Below are 18,855 nucleotides of genomic sequence, written 5' to 3' on the forward strand. Positions count from 1 at the left end.
AACACCAAGGGCAATTTGGACATTAAGGGCAATTTATCATTGGCCAATTCACCTAACCTGCACATCTTTGGATTGTGGGAGGAAACCGGAGCACCCGGAGGAAACCCACGCAGACACGGGGAGGACGTGCAGACTCCGCACAGTCAGTGACCCAAGCCGGAATCGAACCTGGGACCCTGGAGCTGTGAAGCAATTGTGCTATCCACAATGCTACCGTGCTGCCCTTGAGAACAAATAAATCTACACTATATCATTTAACCGTAATCCATGTACCTATCCAATAGCTGCTTGAAGGTCCCTAATGTTTCCGACTCAACTACTTCCACAGGCAGTGCATTCCATGCCCCCACTACTCTCTGGGTAAAGAACCTCACTCTGATATCCCTCCTATATCTTCCACCTTTCACCTTAAATTTATGTCCCCTTGTAATGGTTTGTTCCACCCGGGGAAAAAGTCTCTGACTGTCTACTCTATCTATTCCCCTGATCATCTTATAAACCTCTATCAAGTCGCCCCTCATCCTTCTCCGTTCTAATGAGAAAAGGCCTAGCACCCTCAACCTTTCCTCGTAAGACCTACTCTCCATTCCAGGCAACATCCTGGTAAATCTTCTTTGCACCTTTTCCAAAGCTTCCACATCCTTCCTAAAATGAGGCGACCAGAACTGTACACAGTATTCCAAATGTGGCCTTACCAAAGTTTTGTACAGCTGCATCATCACCTCACGGCTCTTAAATTCAATCCCTCTGTTAATGAACGCGAGCACACCATAGGCCTTCTTCACAGCTCTATCCACTTGAGTGGCAACTTTCAAAGATGTATGAACATAGACCCCAAGATCTCTCTGCTCCTCCACATTGCCAAGAACTCTACCGTTAACCCTGTATTCCGCATTCATATTTGTCCTTCCAAAATGGACAACCTCACACTTTTCAGGGTTAAACTCCATCTGCCACTTCTCAGCCCAGCTCTGCATCCTATCTATGTCTCTTTGCAGCCGACAACAGCCCTCCTTACTATCCACAACTCCACCAATCTTCGTATCGTCTGCAAATTTACTGACCCACCCTTCAACTCCCTTATCCAAGTCATTAATGAAAATCACAAACAGCAGAGGACCCAGAACTGATCCCTGCGGTACGCCACTGGTAACTGGGATCCAGGCTGAATATTTGCCATCCACCACCACTCTCTGACTTCTATCGGTTAGCCAGTTCGTTATCCAACTGGCCAAATTTCCCACTATCCCATGCCTCCTTACTTTCTGCATAAGCCTACCATGGGGAACTTTATCAAATGCCTTACTAAAATCCATGTACACTACATCCACTGCTTTACCTTCATCCACATGCTTGGTCACCTCCTCAAAGAATTCAATAAGATTTGTAAGGCAAGACCTACCCCTCACAAATCCGTGCTGACTATCCCTAATCAAGCAGTGTCTTTCCAGATGCTCAGAAATCCTATCCTTCAGTACCCTTTCCATTACTTTGCTTACCACCGAAGTAAAACTAACTGGCCTGTAATTCCCAGGGTTATCCCTAGTCCCTTTTTTGAACAGGGGCACGACATTCGCCACTCTCCAATCCCCTGGTACCACCCCTGTTGACAGTGAGGACGAAAAGATCATTGCCAACGGCTCTGCAATTTCATCTCTTGCTTCCCATAGAATCCTTGGATATATCCCGTCAGGCCCGTGGGACTTGTCTATCCTCAAGTTTTTCAAAATGCCCAACACATCTTCCTTCCTAACAAGTATTTCCTCGAGCTTACCAATCTGTTTCACACTGTCCTCTCCAACAATATCGCCCCTCTCATTTGTAAATACAGAAGAAAAGTACTCGTTCAAGACCTCTCCTATCTCTTCAGACTCAATACACAATCTCCCGCTACTGTCCTTGATCGGACCTACCCTCGCTCTAGTCATTCTCATATTTCTCACATATGTGTAAAAGGCCTTGGGGTTTTCCTTGATCCTACCCGCCAAAGATTGTTCATGCCCTCTCTTAGCTCTCCTAATCCCTTTCTTCAGTTCCCTCCTGGCTATCTTGTATCCCTCCAATGCCCTGTCTGAACCTTGTTTCCTCAGCCTTACATAAGTCACCTTTTTCCTCTTAACAAGACATTCAACCTCTCTTGTCAACCATGGTTCCCTCACTCGACCATCTCTTCCCTGCCTGACAGGGACATACATATCAAGGACACGTAGCACCTGTTCCTTGAACAAGTTCCACATTTCATTTGTGTCCTTCCCTGCCAGCCTATGTTCCCAACTTATGCACTTCAATTCTTGTCTGACAACATCGTATTTACCCTTCCCCCAATTGTAAACCTTGCCCTGTTGCACGTACCTATCCCTCTCCATTACTAAAGTGAAAGTCACAGAATTGTGGTCACTATCTCCAAAATGCTCCCCCACTAACAAATCTATCACTTGCCCTGGCTCATTACCCATATTTGGGGTGACGAACCTGCCGTGCTGCAGGCGGGAGCAGACGCTGTAGCCTTTGCCTCACTGATTGTTCGTAGGCGGGTCCTATTGGGGTGGAGGTCGGCTTCTCTGCCGGGTGCCTCGGTGTGGCCCGGGATGGGGGATTGTGTTTGATGGAGTTCCTGTATTTGGAGAAGGTCAAGTTTATTATGAGGGGTGCGAGTGAGGGGTTTCATAAGAGACGGAGTTTGTTGTTATTACATTTTAAGGAGTTTGTTACTCTCAGCAGTTGGGTGAAGGGATGTTTTCTGTTGTGTTATTGGGCGGAGGTCGGGGGGGCGGGGTTAGTTGTTTTGCTTTGTTGTGTTGTATGCTTAAAATGTTAAAAATCAAATAAAATAATTTTTCATAAAGACAAAATGTCAGTGAGAAAGACCCCTCCGTGGCCCACTCAGGAAGTTAAGGGTGGTATTGCATTGAAAGATGAGGCTTACAAGGTTGCAAAAAGCAGTCGTAAGTCTGAGGATTGGGAGGATTGGCAGCAGAAGGACAGCACAAAGTAGATAAAAAGGGAAATATAGAATATGAAAATAAACCAGCCAGAAATATAAAAACAATCAGAGCTTTTATAAGTATATAGAAGAAGAGAGTAGCAAAAGCAAACCTTGGCTCCTGAGAATCAGAGGCAGGAATAATTATCATGGGGAATGAGGAAATTACAGAACTTAACAAATATTTTGTGTTTCTCTTCACAGTAGAAAAAACAGGTTTCATACCAGAAAGAGAAAGTAACCTAGACCGTCCGCTAACCTCAGGGACCGTCCGCTGACCTCAGGGACCATCCGTTGACCTCAGGGACCATCCGCTGACCTCAGGGACCGTCCTCTGACCTCAGGGACCGTCCGCTGACCTCAGGGACCGTCCGTTGACCTCAGGGACCGTCCGCTGACCTCAGGGACCGTCCGCTGACCTCAGGGACCGTCCGCTGACCTCAGGGATGTCCGCTGACCTCAGGGACCGTCCTCTGACCTCCGGGACCGTCCGCTGACCTCAGGGACCGTCTGCTGACCTCAGGGACCGTCCGCTGACCTCAGGGACGGTCCGCTGACCTTAGGGACCATCCGTTGACCTCAGGGACCGTCTGCTAACCTCAGGGACCGTCCGCTGACCTCAGGGACCATCCGCTGACCTCAGGGACCGTCCGCTGACCTCAGGGACGGTCCGCTGACCTTAGGGACCATCCGTTGACCTCAGGGACCGTCTGCTAACCTCAGGGACCATCCGTTGACCTCAGGGACCATCCGCTGACCTCAAGGACCATCCGTTGACCTCAGGGACCATCCGCTGACCTCAAGGACCGTCCGCTGACCTCAGGGACGGTCCGCTGACCTCAGGGACGGTCCGCTGACCTCAGGGACCGTCCGCTGACCTCAGGGACCGTCCGCTGACCTCAGGGACCGTCCGCTGACCTCAGGGACCGTCCGCTGACCTCAGGGATGTCCGCTGACCTCAGGGACCGTCCTCTGACCTCAGGGACCGTCCGCTGACCTCAGGGACGTCCGCTGACCTCAGGGACGCCCGTTGACCTCAGGGACGTCCGCTGACCTCAGGGACGTCCGTTGACCTCAGGGACGGTCCGCTGACCTCAGGGACGTCCGTTGACCTCAGGGACGTCCGTTGACCTCAGGGACGGTCCGCTGACCTCAGGGACGGTCCGCTGACCTCAGTGACCGTTCCCTAACCTCCGGGACTGCCCGCAAACCTTAGGGATCGTTTCCCAACCTCGGGGACCGTTCCCTAACCTCAGGGACCACCCACAAACCTTAGGGATCGTTCCTCAGGGAACCTCTGGGGCCGGTTTAGCACAGTGGGCTAAACAGCTGACTTGTAATGCAGAACAAGGCCAGCAGCGCGGGTTCAATTCCCGTACCGGCCTCCCCGAACAGGCGCCGGAATGTGGCGACTAGGGGCTTTTCACAGTAACTTCATTGAAGCCTACTTGTGACAATAAGTGATTATTATTATTATTAGGGACCGTTCCCTAACCTCAGGGACCATTCCCTAACTCAGGGATGGTTTACTAACCTCAGGGACTGTTCACTAATCTTCGGGAGTCAACTAACTTTAGTTTAACTCAGCCTAACTCAGTAACATTTCACTAAATTGGACATAAGTGAGCCATTAAGAACCATGAACATGACCAGTACGTGTGCTTCTCCACAGACCCTAGCCTTCTCACCATTTAGAAAAGTACTCTGACTGATCTTCCTTTGAACTTTCTAACACTGAACTCCATTTGCCAGTTTCCCCCACTCATCTAATCCATCACCGTCCCTTTTCAAAATTCTGCTCTAATCTAGTTTTTCCTGTGCCACTTAACTTAGTGTCAGCAGCAAACTTAAATAAGCAGCTCTCTATTCCTTCATCTAAGTCATCTATAAATCTTGTTAAAAGTCAACACCCCTGAGATGTTCCTCATTGTAACCTCACTCAAGCCCTGTAACTTTCCCCACTCCCAAATGGTTATTAAAGATACTCAGTGCTATTTCCATGGAGCTTACCTGCTTTTTTCCCTCAATCAACATCACAAAATCCAACTAGGACATCTTCCTGTCTTGAACATGCACAACCATCCTTCATTGCAGCTGGATCAAATTCCCGGAAATCCCAGCTCAACACCATTGGCATAAGTGATTCAATGAGAAGGCACATAATTCCAAATGTGGTGGAAAAGTCTGACAAACAACATGTTCAATAATGAACCTTTTTGGATCCCGTTGTTATTATCCTTCTTGATGTTGAGGAGGGTGGGGGGTTGGAGATACACGGGAACAAACTTGACGAGTTACTGCATTTTGTCTCCTGGGTGAAACATTGCTGCCACAGATGGGAAGGGGTGGATATTACGTCCAGTAGCAGGAGGTCCCACAGGCTATTTAATGCAAGGCTTTTTAAAAAATCTTAACAACCTGTAAGTCTCCAGATCAAAGATAATCCCTCAGGCCACATGAAAAGTATTCTGTGCCCACATGGTAATATAACCAAAGAGCTCTGAAAAGTAATAGACTCAAAACGTTAACTCTACTTTGCTCTCCACAGATGCTGCTGGACTCGTTGAGTTTTTACAGCATTACCTGCTTTTATTTCAGATTGCCATTTCCTTGGCCTCTGCTCTCACACACATCATGCTGCCTTGACTGGCAACCTACACAGTCATAGAATCATAGAAGTTTACAGCATGGAAACAGGCCCTTCGGCCCAACCAGTCCATGCCGCCCAGTTTTTTACCATTAAGCTAGTCCCAGTTGCCCGCACTTGGCCCATAACCCTCTATACCCATCTTACCCATGTAACCATCTAAATGCTTTTTGAAAGACACAATTGTACCCGCTTCTACTACTACCTCTGGCAGCCCATTCCAGACACTCACTACCCTCTGAGTGAAGAAATTGCCCCTCTGGGCCCTTCTGAATCTCTCCCCTCTCACCTTAAACCTATGCCCTCTAGTTTTAGACTCCCCTACCTTTGGGAAAAGATGTTGACTATCTACCTTATCTATGCCCCTCATTATTTTATAGACCTCTATAAGATCACCCCTAAGCCTCCTACGCTCCAGGGAAAAAAGTCCCAGTCTATCCAGCCTCTCCTTATAACTCAAACCATCAAGTCCCGGCAACATCCTAGTAAATCTTTTCTGCACTCTTTCTAGTTTAATAATATCCTTTCTATAATAGGGTGACCAGAACTGCACACAGTATTCCAAGTGTGGCCGTACCAATGTCTTGTACAACTTCAACAAGACGTCCCAACTCCTATATTCAATGTTCTGACCAATGAAACCAAGCATGCCGAATGCCTTCTTCACCACCCTGTCCACCTGCGACTCCACCTTCAAGGAGCTATGAACCTGTACTCCTAGATCTCTTTGTTCTATAACTCTCCCCAACGCCATACCATTAACTGAGTAGGTCCTGGCCTGATTCGATCCGCCAAAATGCATCACCTCACATTTATCTAAATTAAACTCCATCTGCCATTCGTCGGCCCACTGGCCTAATTGATCAAGATCCCGTTGCAATCCTAGATAACCTTCTTCACTATCCACTATGCCACCAATCTTGGTGTCATCTGCAAACTTACTAACCATGCCTCCTAAATTCTCATCCAAATCATTAATATAAATCACAAATAACAGTGGACCCAGCACCGATCCCTGAGGCACACCACTGGTCACAGGCCTCCAGTTTGAAAAACAACCCTCTACAACCACCCTCTGCCTTCTGTCGTCCAGCCAATTTTGAATCCAATTGGCAACCTCACCCTGGATCCCGTGAGCTTTAACCTTCTGCAACAACCTACCATGCGGTACCTTGTCAAAGGCTTTGCTAAAGTCCATGTAGACAACGTCTACTGCACTACCCTCATCTACCTTCTTGGTCACTCCCTCAAAAAACTCAATCAAATTTGTGAGACATGATTTTCCACGCACAAAGCCATGCTGACTGCCCCGAATCAGTCCTTGCCTCTCTAAATGCTTGTAGATCCTGTCTCTCAGAATACCTTCTAGCAACTTACCTACTACAGACGTTAGGCTCACCGGTCTGTAGTTCCCAGGCTTTTCCCTGCTGCCCTTCTTAAACAAGGGCACAACATTCGCCACTCTCCAATCTTCAGGCACCTCACCTGTGGCTGCCGATGATTCAAATATCTCGGTTAGGGGACCCGCAATTTCCTCCCTAGCCTCCCACAACATCCTGGGATACATTTCATCAGGTCCCGGGGATTTATCTACCTTGATGCGCTTTAAGACTTCCAGCACCTCCTCCTCTGTAATATGCACACTTCTCAAGACATCACTATTTATTTCCCTTAGTTTCCTAACATCCATGCCTTTCTCCACCGTGAATACCGATGAGAAATATTCATTCAGGATCTCACCCAACTCTTGTGGCTCTGCACATAAATGCCCTTGTTGATCCTTAAGAGGCCCTACTCTGTCCCTAGTTACTCTTTTCCCCTTTATGTATCTGTAGAATCTCTTTGGATTCTCCCTTGCATTATTTGCCAAAGCAATTTCATGTCCCCTTTTTGCCCTCCTGATTTCCCTCTTAACTCTATTTCGACAATCTCTATACTCTTCAAGGGATCTACTTGATCCCAGTTGCTTATGTACGTCATATGCCTCCTTCTTCTTTTTGACCAGAGTCTCAATATCTCGAGTCATCCAGGGTTCCCTACTTCTACCAGCCTTGCCCTTCACTCTAAAGGGAATGTGCTTACCCTGCACCCTGGTTAACACATTTTTAAAAGCCTCCCATTTACCAGCCGTCCCTTTGTCTGCCAATAGTCTCCCCCAATCTACCTCTGCAAGTTCCTGTCTGATACCATCAAAATTGGCCTTGCCCCAATTAAGAATTTTAACTCTTGGGCCAGACCTATCATTCTCCATAGCTATCTTAAAACTAATGGAATTATGGTCACTTGTCCCAAAGTGATCCCTCACTAGCACTTCTATCACTTGCCCTTCCTTATTTCCCAAGACGAGGTCAAGTTTTGCCCCCTCTCTAGTCGGTCCATCCACATACTGAATGAGAAATTCCTCCTGAATACACTCAACAAATTTCCCTCCATCCAAGCCCCTAATGCTATGACTGTCCCAGTCAATGTTGGGAAAGTTAAAGTCCCCTACTACTACCACCCTATTATTCTTGCAGCTATCTGTAATCTCCTTACATATTTGCTCCTCAATTTCCCGCTGACTATTTGGGGGCCTGTAGTACAGTCCTACCAAGGTGATCTCTCCCTTCTTATTTTTCAGTTCCACCCATATAGACTCAGTGGGCGAACCCTCGGATATATCCCCTCTAAGTACTGCCGTGATGTTCTCCCTAATCAAAAACGCCACTCCCCCTCCTCTCTTACCTCCTGTTCTATCCTTTCTATAGCATCTGTAGCCCGGAACATTGAGCTGCCAGTCCTGCCCCTCCCTTAGCCATGTTTCAGTCATAGCTATAATATCCCAGTCCCATGTGCCCGTCCATGCCCTGAGCTCATCCGCTTTGCCCGTCAGGCCCCTTGCATTGAAATAAATGCAGTTTAATGTAGACCTTCCTTGCTCTCTGCCCTGCTTTCTCTGGTCATGCTTTACACACTCTCCCTTCCTGCCTTTTGTTTCTGTCCCCACTGACTTCCTACATCGGTTCCCATCCCCCTGGCACATTAGTTTAAATGTCAGCAAATGTTACACTATTTCTACAACTCACCTCTCCTCGGAGTTGTACAATCGGGCCAAACCAAAATCTGCCAGCTTGATCTGCCCACTGGATAAAGAGAATAGGCAGTGAGGCAGAGGTTTCCATACTAATCACACGCCCAAAACCAAACCCCAACCTTCCCCGGCACCCCACAACAACCCCTCCTGGATAAAGAGAACAATCAGCAGGGTCAGCAGGTTCCATACTAAACCGACCCCTAAACTAAACTGTCCCCTTGAACTATACTGTTCGCCTAAACTAAACCACACACCAAACCATTCCCTCTCCAAACTAAACTGCTCCCCTAAACTAAACCACACATCTAAATTAACCCCCTCCCGCAAACTAAACTGGGTTCTAAACTAAACTGGGTTCTAAACTATACTGGATTCTAAACTAAACCACACACCAAATCTAAACCGTTCCCTCCCCAAACTAACTGCCCCCCTAAACTATACCACACATCTAAACTAAAACCTCACCTCCCCCCCCCCCCGCAAACTAAACTGCCCGCCTAAACTAAACTACATCTAAACTAAACCAGTCCCCCCAAATTAAACTGTCCCTCTAAACTAAACTGGGTTCTAAACTAAACTGTCCCCCTAAACTAAACTACATCTAAACTAAAATATCCCCTCAAACTGAACTGTCCCTCTAAACTAAACTAGCTTCTAACTAAACCTTTGCCCCTAAACTAGACCTTTCCCATAACCAGTTCCCCTTAACTAACCCTATTACCCCGCAATAATCATCCTGAATAAAGGGAATAACCAGTGAGCTATTTACTCCACCCTAAGCCCACACATGTACCCGTTCATATCCACCCTCCCCAAAATAAAACCTTCCGCCACCCGTTCATCAACAGCTTCCCACTAAGTACACGCACGATCTGAACTAGCTCTGCATGTCCATACCTATTGTTGAGGAGGATGTTGGAGCATTTGATATCACGATGCAGGAAATTCTTTTTATGACAATAATCCAAACCATCCATCAGTTGCCGCATGAAGGACTTGATGTGGTCCTCATTGAAATGCACCAGCCCCGATTCCAGCAAACCCATCAAATCATGGTCCATGTACTCAAAGACTAGGTAGAAAGCTCCTGTTGGTGATGGAGACAATATGAACAAGCAAATGGTTACTGCCATTATTTACCCAGCACAGGGAAGCATGGGATAAATTTACTTACATTATTAGCACAGGATTTTCAAACATTTCCTGCTGAAGTATTAAAATACAGACTCCCTTAAGTATTACCTTGGCTCTATTTGAATCGCTCTACTCCATAAATCCATTACTGTAGGTTCAAACCCCACTTAAGTCTCAAGCCCATTTCCTGAATCAATACCTCAACACAGTACTAAGAAACACAACATTGACATAGGCCCATTGTTCAGATCACATTTGTGGGAGATGGTGGTGCAGAGGTCACGTCACTGGAATAATAATCCACAGACCCAGGCTAATGCCCTGGTGACACAGGTCCACATTTGACCACGGCAGCAATTCAATTAATAAAATCTGAAATTGAAATCTAGACTCAGTAATTGGTGATTCTACCATCACTTGTCATAAAAACCCATCTGGTTCACCAATGTCCTTTAGGGAAGGAAATCTGCCGCCGTTACCCGGTCTGGCCTACACGTGACTCCAGACCCACAGCAATGTGGTTGATGCTTAACTACCCTTTGAAATGGCCCAGCACTTGGTTCAAGGGCAATTAGGGATGGGCAACAATGTTGGCCCAGCCAGTGAGGCCCACATCACCTAAAAATATTAATCAAAAAAAAATTAAACCTGATGATCCCATGGCAGCAGTTCAGGAGTAATCCCAGGACTGACTCACACCATCACAAATGGATTCATTGCTCATTCGTTTCTTTCTGTTGATGGGATGCTTGAAAACTTCCAAAAAAGGAGACACTTCAGGCAAATTAGTCACAAATCTGAGAAGTTAAAGGTTACCCAATCTCCAGTTGTGGATTTAACAGGGCGCTGTCCTCCACACCCAACCCCAACAGCTAACTGCATTGCAAGTAATTGGAAAGTAAAAATGGACATGCAACATTTTGGTTACAAGCCGAGGTCCTTAAAACATCACTCTCCACGCTAACATCTACTGACATACCTTTATCTTTTTTGAAATCTAGTGCATCTTGTTTGTCTGTCACAATTTCCTTCATGTTGATTACACTGGTATGGTTGAGCTGACGAAGGATCTTGATTTCTCGAATGGCCGTGATGGGAAATCCCTCCTTTTCATTATCCAGCCGTACCTTTTTAAGAGCAACCATCTCGCCTATCAGAAGAGAAAGAGTCTCCATTATCTGACCTGCCAGTTACAGGGTAAGAATCCTATACTGCTTCTGGTGGGTGCAAGTGCACAAACCGGATTTGCTTGCGATATGCAATAGCCAGTGTAACGCTGTTACAGTACGCGGTATAGCACAACAATACTTTATACTTCTCTTGAATAGACTGCCTTTATTTAAACTTCAGTCAGTGCTTAATACAAGCAGTAACCTCAAAACATTTGGAGGGGAGTAGAAAGTTAACACAAGGTAACTGAACATCAACCATCTGTTATTTCATTCTGGTTGTTCTTGTATTCAGGCACCTTAATGAGGTGTGAATTAATGAGTAAGCACAGCTGCTGCTTCTGTCCGAAACTACATGGAGAGCTTAAAATGCTTAAACCAGCAACTTTGAAAACAAAATTAATGCACAGCGCCATTGATTCTGCTCTTTTAACCAGGACAACCATTTTAAAAATGGGCCTTTTTAGAGTTGGGGATTGTACTGAATCATGGTCTTAATGCAGATAGAGTTCATCCTTATCCAAGTGCCATGGGATCAAATGGTGTTCGCAAACCACGGTCCCAGCCTGCCCAGAGAAGGGCTGAAAGCACAGAATGAAAGCCTTCGCGAGCTCACCTTTCCTACAAAAGGTGATTGCACTAGAGCAGGTTGCAGACGCGAAACATTACAGTTCACCAGCAGCAAGAAGCAGCTGACAAAGTACCACATAAATACCAAGTCAGCAATTACCATTAAGCAAAACAGAAAGGGTCGGAATCGCAAATCGTGACCATCAGAACACAATCTTTCCACAGGAAGCACAATGTTCTGTACGTTCCCACCTAAGTTGATGTTATAACTGGGTGGGAAGATTCCGTAACGGAACCCTGGCTCAAAGGACTGTGGGTGGGATCTACCCTAATGGGAACAGAGTCCCATAGCGCACGCGATTATCCGGCGTTTCCTGCCGCTCGGAGCACCGAGAAACACCATGCTACCGAATGCCTGTTCGGATCGATCGGGGGCTTCAGCCGAGAACGCGTTGCCAACGCCGCACTTAGTCCCGTTTCCTGCACTGAGGATCTCCGCTCGCCCAAACTCCTCAGTGCAGGATGAGATCGAAACGCCATTCTTAAATGGCATCCCAACCTCTTGACGCCCCCAACGTGACCCCCCAAACCCCAAATCACCCATAAGCGGGGTCCCCAGCCCCCCTCCGTGCCCCTCTGCACCTGCACAGGGCACCCCTGGGTTCAATCCCCATCGCGGAAGAAGGCTGCCTGGCACCCTGGCAGTGTCCTGCCAGCTTGCAGTGCCACCTGGGCACAATGGCAGTGCCAGGCTGGCACCCAGGTGGCAGAGTCAAGGTGTCAGGTTGGCAGTATAAGGCTGCCCAAAGGGCAAGCCCCTGGAGGCCATCAATCCCTGGGAGACCCCCCCAAGTGTCGTTCCGTCTGGTCTCCACTGAATGGCACTGGCCTGAGATCTCCTTGGCAAGGGGTTAGATCCCATGCCTTAGGTAGATCGTGGGAATGCATATTAGAGTGAGACAGTGGGTGGGATTCACATTGCGACGTCTCGCGAGATCGTGTTAGATCTTGTAAGGCATGGTGACCAAGTAGATCCTGGAAGAGGAATCTCCCAGCATCTACTGGCTGCGTTGCACTCTGCGGCAGATCTCGCACTGCAACTTCTGCTTTTCTTTAATAAAGCGTGAAGGATCAGAGTCACAGGATCGCAAATTAGTTTTTTTTTTAAATATCTTATTAAGGCATATATAATTTAACAACAATTTTAAAGCGGAAAAAACAACAGAACAAATAACACCCACCCAACCAACAACATGACCCAGGCAGCCTGGCTCACATACACAGTGCCCCAGTCCCACATACACAGTGCCCCAGTCCCACCTCAACCATCCCCCCATGCCTCCCCTCTTTCTCTTTCCCTCCCCCCACATCTGCTGACAGCTTAATTTTCTCCAAATAAGTCGATAAACGGCTGCCACCTCCGGGCGAACCCCAGCATCGATTCTCTCAGGGCGAACTTGAACAAAGGCCAAAACATCAGCCTCTCTCGCTCCCTGAACTCCCGGGTCTTCCGACACATCACAGATTGCCACCTCTGGACTTAGAAACACCCGTGCCTTCAATACCGTGGACATGACATCGGCAAATCCTTGCCAAAATCCCCTCAGCTTCAGACATGCCCAAAACATGTGGACATGAGTTGCAGGCCCCGCACACCACCCACACCTGTTCTCCACCCCTTCAAAGAACCTGCTCATACGGGCCAGTCATATGTGCCCAGTGGACCACCATGAATTGTATCAGGCTAAGCCTGCCACACGACGAGGACAAATTGACTCTGCTCAGGGCATCCTCCCACAACCACGCCTCTAATTCCCTGCCCAGTTCTTATTCCCACTTTCGCTTCACCTCCCCTATCGGGGCTCCCTCCAATTCCAAGAGTTCTTTATAAATTTCCGAGACCTTCCCCTCCCCCACTCCCGTTTTCGACTCTGCCTTGTCTTGTATCCCCTGGGGCGGTGGGTGCGGAAAGGTCAAGACCTGCCTCCGTACAAAGTCCCTCATCTGCAGGTAGCGGAACCCCATTCTTCCCGGGCAGCTCAAACCCCTCCTCCAAATTCTCCAAGCACAGAAAGCTGCCATCAATAAACAGGTCCCCAAACTGCTCGATCCCAGCTCACTGCACCTTCGAAACCCCCATCCAATTCCTCCTACTTCTCGCTCACCAAAATGTACACCCCGCAAATCCTCAGAGGCCCGCCCCTCTGGCGCCCACTGTCATCGGCCCTCACCATTTCAACCTTCACCAGTCCCTCCCCTGTCAGCAGTCTTCTACCCCCCCACCCCATAACAAAATAAAAATCCCAACCCCCATCAACACACTCACCTCCCACTGTGCTTCCGTGAGCTAGCCCGCCCAGCTACCCTGGTAGCCCCACCCATAGCGCCTAGCATCCTACCTCCACTGATCCCCACCCCCCGGCTCAACCATCCTCCCAGTGCAAACATTACAATCCCCGCCAAACACAAAGAAAAGAGCAACCCACCCTCTCCCATCAAGAAGGAAACAAACCCAAAATAGAGCAACGGCCCTGAGTACAGTGCAAACATGGTTCATACAAACCAGAAGAAAAACAAAATACAAGATAGGAACATCCCCTCCAGAGTTCAAAGTCCTCCTTCACCTGCCAGTCCATTATCTCTGAACAAATTCCATCACTCCTCTGGCGACCCAAAGTAGAGTTCCCAGCCTTCATATATTACCCACAGACACATTGGGTTCACCTTGTTGAAGCTCGCTCTCCTTTTGGCCAGCTCTGCACCCAGGTCCTGATAGACGCACAGCTCGCTGCCTTCCCACGTACATCGCCTCATCTGCCTGGCCCACCTCAAAATCCGTCCCTTATCCAGGAATTGCACCACCATCGCCCTCAGCGGCTCGATCCTCTGCGGCTTCCTCACATGCGCCCTGTGCGCCCGATCCACCTCCAAGGGCCGAGCAAACACTCCTTCACCCAGCAGCTTCTCGAACATTCGTGCCACATATGCACTGGCATCGGCTCTCTCACGAGGGGACCCACGATCCTCAGGTTCTGCCAGGGTCATCTATTTTCCAGGTCCTCCACCTTCTCCTTCAGCCTCCTCTGTTGATCTCTCATCAACCCCATCTCCGCAGCCATCGAGGTGAGCTGCTCCTCGTGCTCCCCCATCGTCTCCTCCACCTTCCGAATCGCCTGGTCCTCGGCCTCCAACCTCATCTCCATGCGGTCGAATCCCGCCTTTATCGGATCCATCACCCTGGTCGGGTCCTCCAAGTTCTCCTTCCTCTGCTGGGCAAATCTCTCGTGGAGGAAGCTCACTAGCTGATCTGTCAACCAGTGGGCCTCGGACCCTGAACCTCCGGCATCTCCCCCTTTCTGCTGCTTCCATCAAGGTTTCACTTTCAGGTTTTACACCTCTCCTTTCAGGTTTCCTTTTGTCTTAAAGGTTTTTACACAAACTCCGAGGTGCAGTCATCGATTTCCACCATCATTTCAAATAATGTCTCCCAAACTGTATAAATTTCTCACAAACTTTAACACTACTGTAGACATCTTTCTGGCCTCTCACAATCCAGTGTTTTCCAACTCTCCATGACTTTACTGAATAGTAATCTGTTCTGGGTCCCAGTTTCCACTGTTCCATTAACTCCAGACTTCTTGGAAGCTTCTCTTCATTTCTCTAGTTTCCAAACCTAGCTGGACTTTAAGTTTCCGGCATCTGTTTTCTTAACCATTACTCCATAGTATGGCTTTTCCTCCAGCAAGGCTCAGAGAGATGTTCCCTCTTTAACCTTCCAAAACCAACTGATTATAATAATAATCTTTACTATTGCCACAAGTATGTTTACATTAATACTGCATTGGAGTTACTGTGAAAATCCCCTAGTCGCCACATTCCGGCACCTGTACAGGTACACTGAGGGAGAATTCAGAATGTCCAATTCACCTAACAAGCACGTCTTTCGGGACTTGTGGGAGGAAACCGGAGCACCGGGAGGAAACCGACTGACACGGGGAGAATGTGCAGACTCCGCACATAGAGTGATCCAAGACGGAAATTGAACCCGGTTCCCTGGCGCTGTGAAGCTACAGTGCTAACCACTGTGCTACCATGCCACCCATGCAATATGGCAGAGCTGTAGGAGCTGCCTCCTCTCGCACTGCATATCGCCAGCTGCAATCAAATTACCTAAACTAAAGCTCAAAAGTGTCTCTACCTTACAAGGCCCCAGTTTCTAAGCAACCACTGCTGGCTTATTTACTCTTCACACCGTAGCCCCCTGTAAGCACAATAAAATCACAGTTTGAATTGAAACCAACCCCCACACATACAAACACCTCTGTCCAGCATGAGTCTAACGATATTTTTTACCCTTCCAGACATGGAAATATTAATTAACCCCATTTAAAATGATACCTTATTTCTAAAGTTTACCAATACAAATCCCTTAAACTACCTTTGTTATCCAAATAGGCACGTCCTGTACGACAGAAAGCGTGAGTTCCTGCATCACTAATTACCTGTATCCTTGTCCTTCGCCTTGTAAACTTGCCCATACATCCCTTCACCAGTGATTCCAATGATGTCAAATTTATCCACACACCGCTTGCCCCAGTCGCTCTCCGTCTCCTTTTTCTCACCATAGCGGGGACAACAGATTCTTGAAAAAACATTATGAAAGGCGTCAGTGGCAATAATAATTAACCAGCACCTGGATCAATACACCCTCCATTCGACAACTGCATCTCTTATACAATATTTTAATTTTTTTCTGAAGTCAGTGACTTTCACTAGGGTACGGGATCAATATGCACTGACTCTCACTGGGATACAGTTCCACACACACTGACTCTCACTGGGATACAGTTCCACACTCACTGACTCTCACTGGGATACAGTTCCACACACACTGACTCTCACTGGGATACAGTTCCACACACACTGACTCTCACTGGGATACAGTTCCACACACACTGACTCTCACTGGGATACAGTTCCACACACACTGACTCTCACTGGAATACAGTCCCACACACACTGACTCTCACTGGGATACAGTTCCACACACACTGACTCTCACTGGGATACAGTTCCACACACACTGACTCTCACTGGGGTACAGTTCCACACACACTGACTCTCACTGGGATACAGTTCCACACACTGACTCTCACTGGGATACAGTTCCACACACACTGACTCTCACTGGGATACAGTTCCACACTCACTGACTCTCACTGGGATACAGTTCCACACTCACTGACTCTCACTGGGATACAGTTCCACACACACTGACTCTCACTGGGATACAGTTCCACACACACTGACTCTCACTGGGATACAGTTCCACACTCACTGACTCTCACTGGGATACAGTTCCACACACACTGACTCTCACTGGGATACAGTTCCACACACACTGACTCTCACTGGGATACAGTTCCACACACACTGACTCTCACTGGGATACAGTTCCACACTCACTGACTCTCACTGGGATACAGTTCCACACACACTGACTCCACACACTGACTCTCACTGGGATACAGTTCCACACACACTGACTCTCACTGGGATACAGTTCCACACACACTGACTCTCACTGGGATACAGTTCCACACACACTGACTCTCACTGGGATACTGTTCCACACACACTGACTCTCACTGGGGGACAGTTCCCCACACACTGACTCTCACTGGGATACAGTTCCACACACACTGACTCTCACTGGGATACAGTTCCACACTCACTGACTCTCACTGGGATACAGTTCCACACTCACTGACTCTCACTGGGATACAGTTCCACACACACTGACTCTCACTGGGATACAGTTCCACACACACTGACTCTCACTGGGGTACAGTTCCACACACACTGACTCTCACTGGGGTACAGTTCCACACACACTGACTCTCACTGGGGTACAGTTCCACACACACTGACTCTCACTGGGATACAGTTCCACACTAACTGACTCTCACTGGGATACAGTTCCACACACACTGACTCTCACTGGGATACAGTTCCACACACACTGGCTCTCACTGGGGTACAGTTCCACACACACTGACTCTCACTGGGATACAGTTCCACACACACTGACTCTCACTGGGATACAGTTCCACACATGCTGACATTCATTGGGATACAGTTCCACACACACTGACATTCACGGGGATACAGTTTCACACACCGACTCTCACTGGGATACAGTTCCACACACACTGACTCTCACTGGGATACAGTTCCACACACACTGACTCTCACTGGGATACAGTTCCACACATGCTGACATTCACTGGGATACAGTTCCACACACACTGACATTCACTGGGATACAGTTTCACACACCGACTCTCACTGGGATACAGTTCCACACACACTGACTCTCACTGGGATACAGTTCCACACACACTGACTCTCACTGGGATACAGTTCCCCACACACTGACTCTCACTGGGATACAGTTCCACACTCACTGACTCTCAATGGGATACAGTTCCACACACACTGACTCTCACTGGGGTACAGTTCCACACACACTGACTCTCACTGGGATACAGTTCCACACACACTGACTCTCACTGGGATACAGTTCCACACACACTGACTCTCACTGGGATACAGTTCCACACACACTGACTCTCACTGGGATACAGTTCCACACACACTGACTCTCACTGGGATACAGTTCCACACACACTGAATCTCACTGAGATACAGTTCCACACACACTGAATCTCACTGGGATACAGTTCCACACACACTGACTCTCACTGGGATACAGTTCCACACACACTGACTCTCACTGGGATACAGTTCCACACATGCTGACATTCATTGGGATACAGTTCCACACACACTGACATTCACTGGGATACAGTTCCACACACACTGAATCTCACTGAGATACAGTTCCACACACACTGAATCTCACTGGGATACAGTTCCACACACACTGACTCTCACTGGGATACAGTTCCACACACACTGACTCTCACTGGGATACAGTTCCACACATGCTGACATTCATTGGGATACAGTTCCACACACACTGACTCTCACTGGGATACAGTTCCACACACACTGACTCTCACTGGGATACATTTCCACACACACTGACTCTCACTGGGATACAATTCCACACACACTGACTCTCACTGGGCAACATTTCCACACATGCTTTCATTCATTGGGATACAGTTCCACACACACTGACTCTCACTGGGATACAGTTCCACAGACACCGACTCTCACTGGGATACAGTTCCACACACACTGACTCTCACTG

The 18,855-nt window shown here is 48.0% G+C and overlaps 1 protein-coding gene across 1 annotated transcript in view; it reads right to left on the reverse strand.

The window, feature by feature from the left end:
* LOC140398079 (cyclin-dependent kinase 12-like) overlaps positions 1–18,855 on the reverse strand; it is a 167,523-nt gene that overhangs the window by 39,861 nt on the left and 108,807 nt on the right. Inside the window, exons 4-7 of the mRNA XM_072486287.1 lie at positions 16,079–16,218; positions 10,817–10,987; positions 9,601–9,790; positions 8,696–8,752 (exon numbers count right to left, since the gene is read on the reverse strand). Coding sequence (XP_072342388.1) covers positions 8,696–8,752; positions 9,601–9,790; positions 10,817–10,987; positions 16,079–16,218 — 558 coding nt within the window. The remainder of the gene's footprint in view (positions 1–8,695; positions 8,753–9,600; positions 9,791–10,816; positions 10,988–16,078; positions 16,219–18,855) is intronic.

The sequence above is a fragment of the Scyliorhinus torazame genome, chromosome 21 (assembly GCF_047496885.1).
Source record: "Scyliorhinus torazame isolate Kashiwa2021f chromosome 21, sScyTor2.1, whole genome shotgun sequence".
In the NCBI taxonomy this organism is placed as follows: Eukaryota; Metazoa; Chordata; class Chondrichthyes; order Carcharhiniformes; family Scyliorhinidae; genus Scyliorhinus; species Scyliorhinus torazame.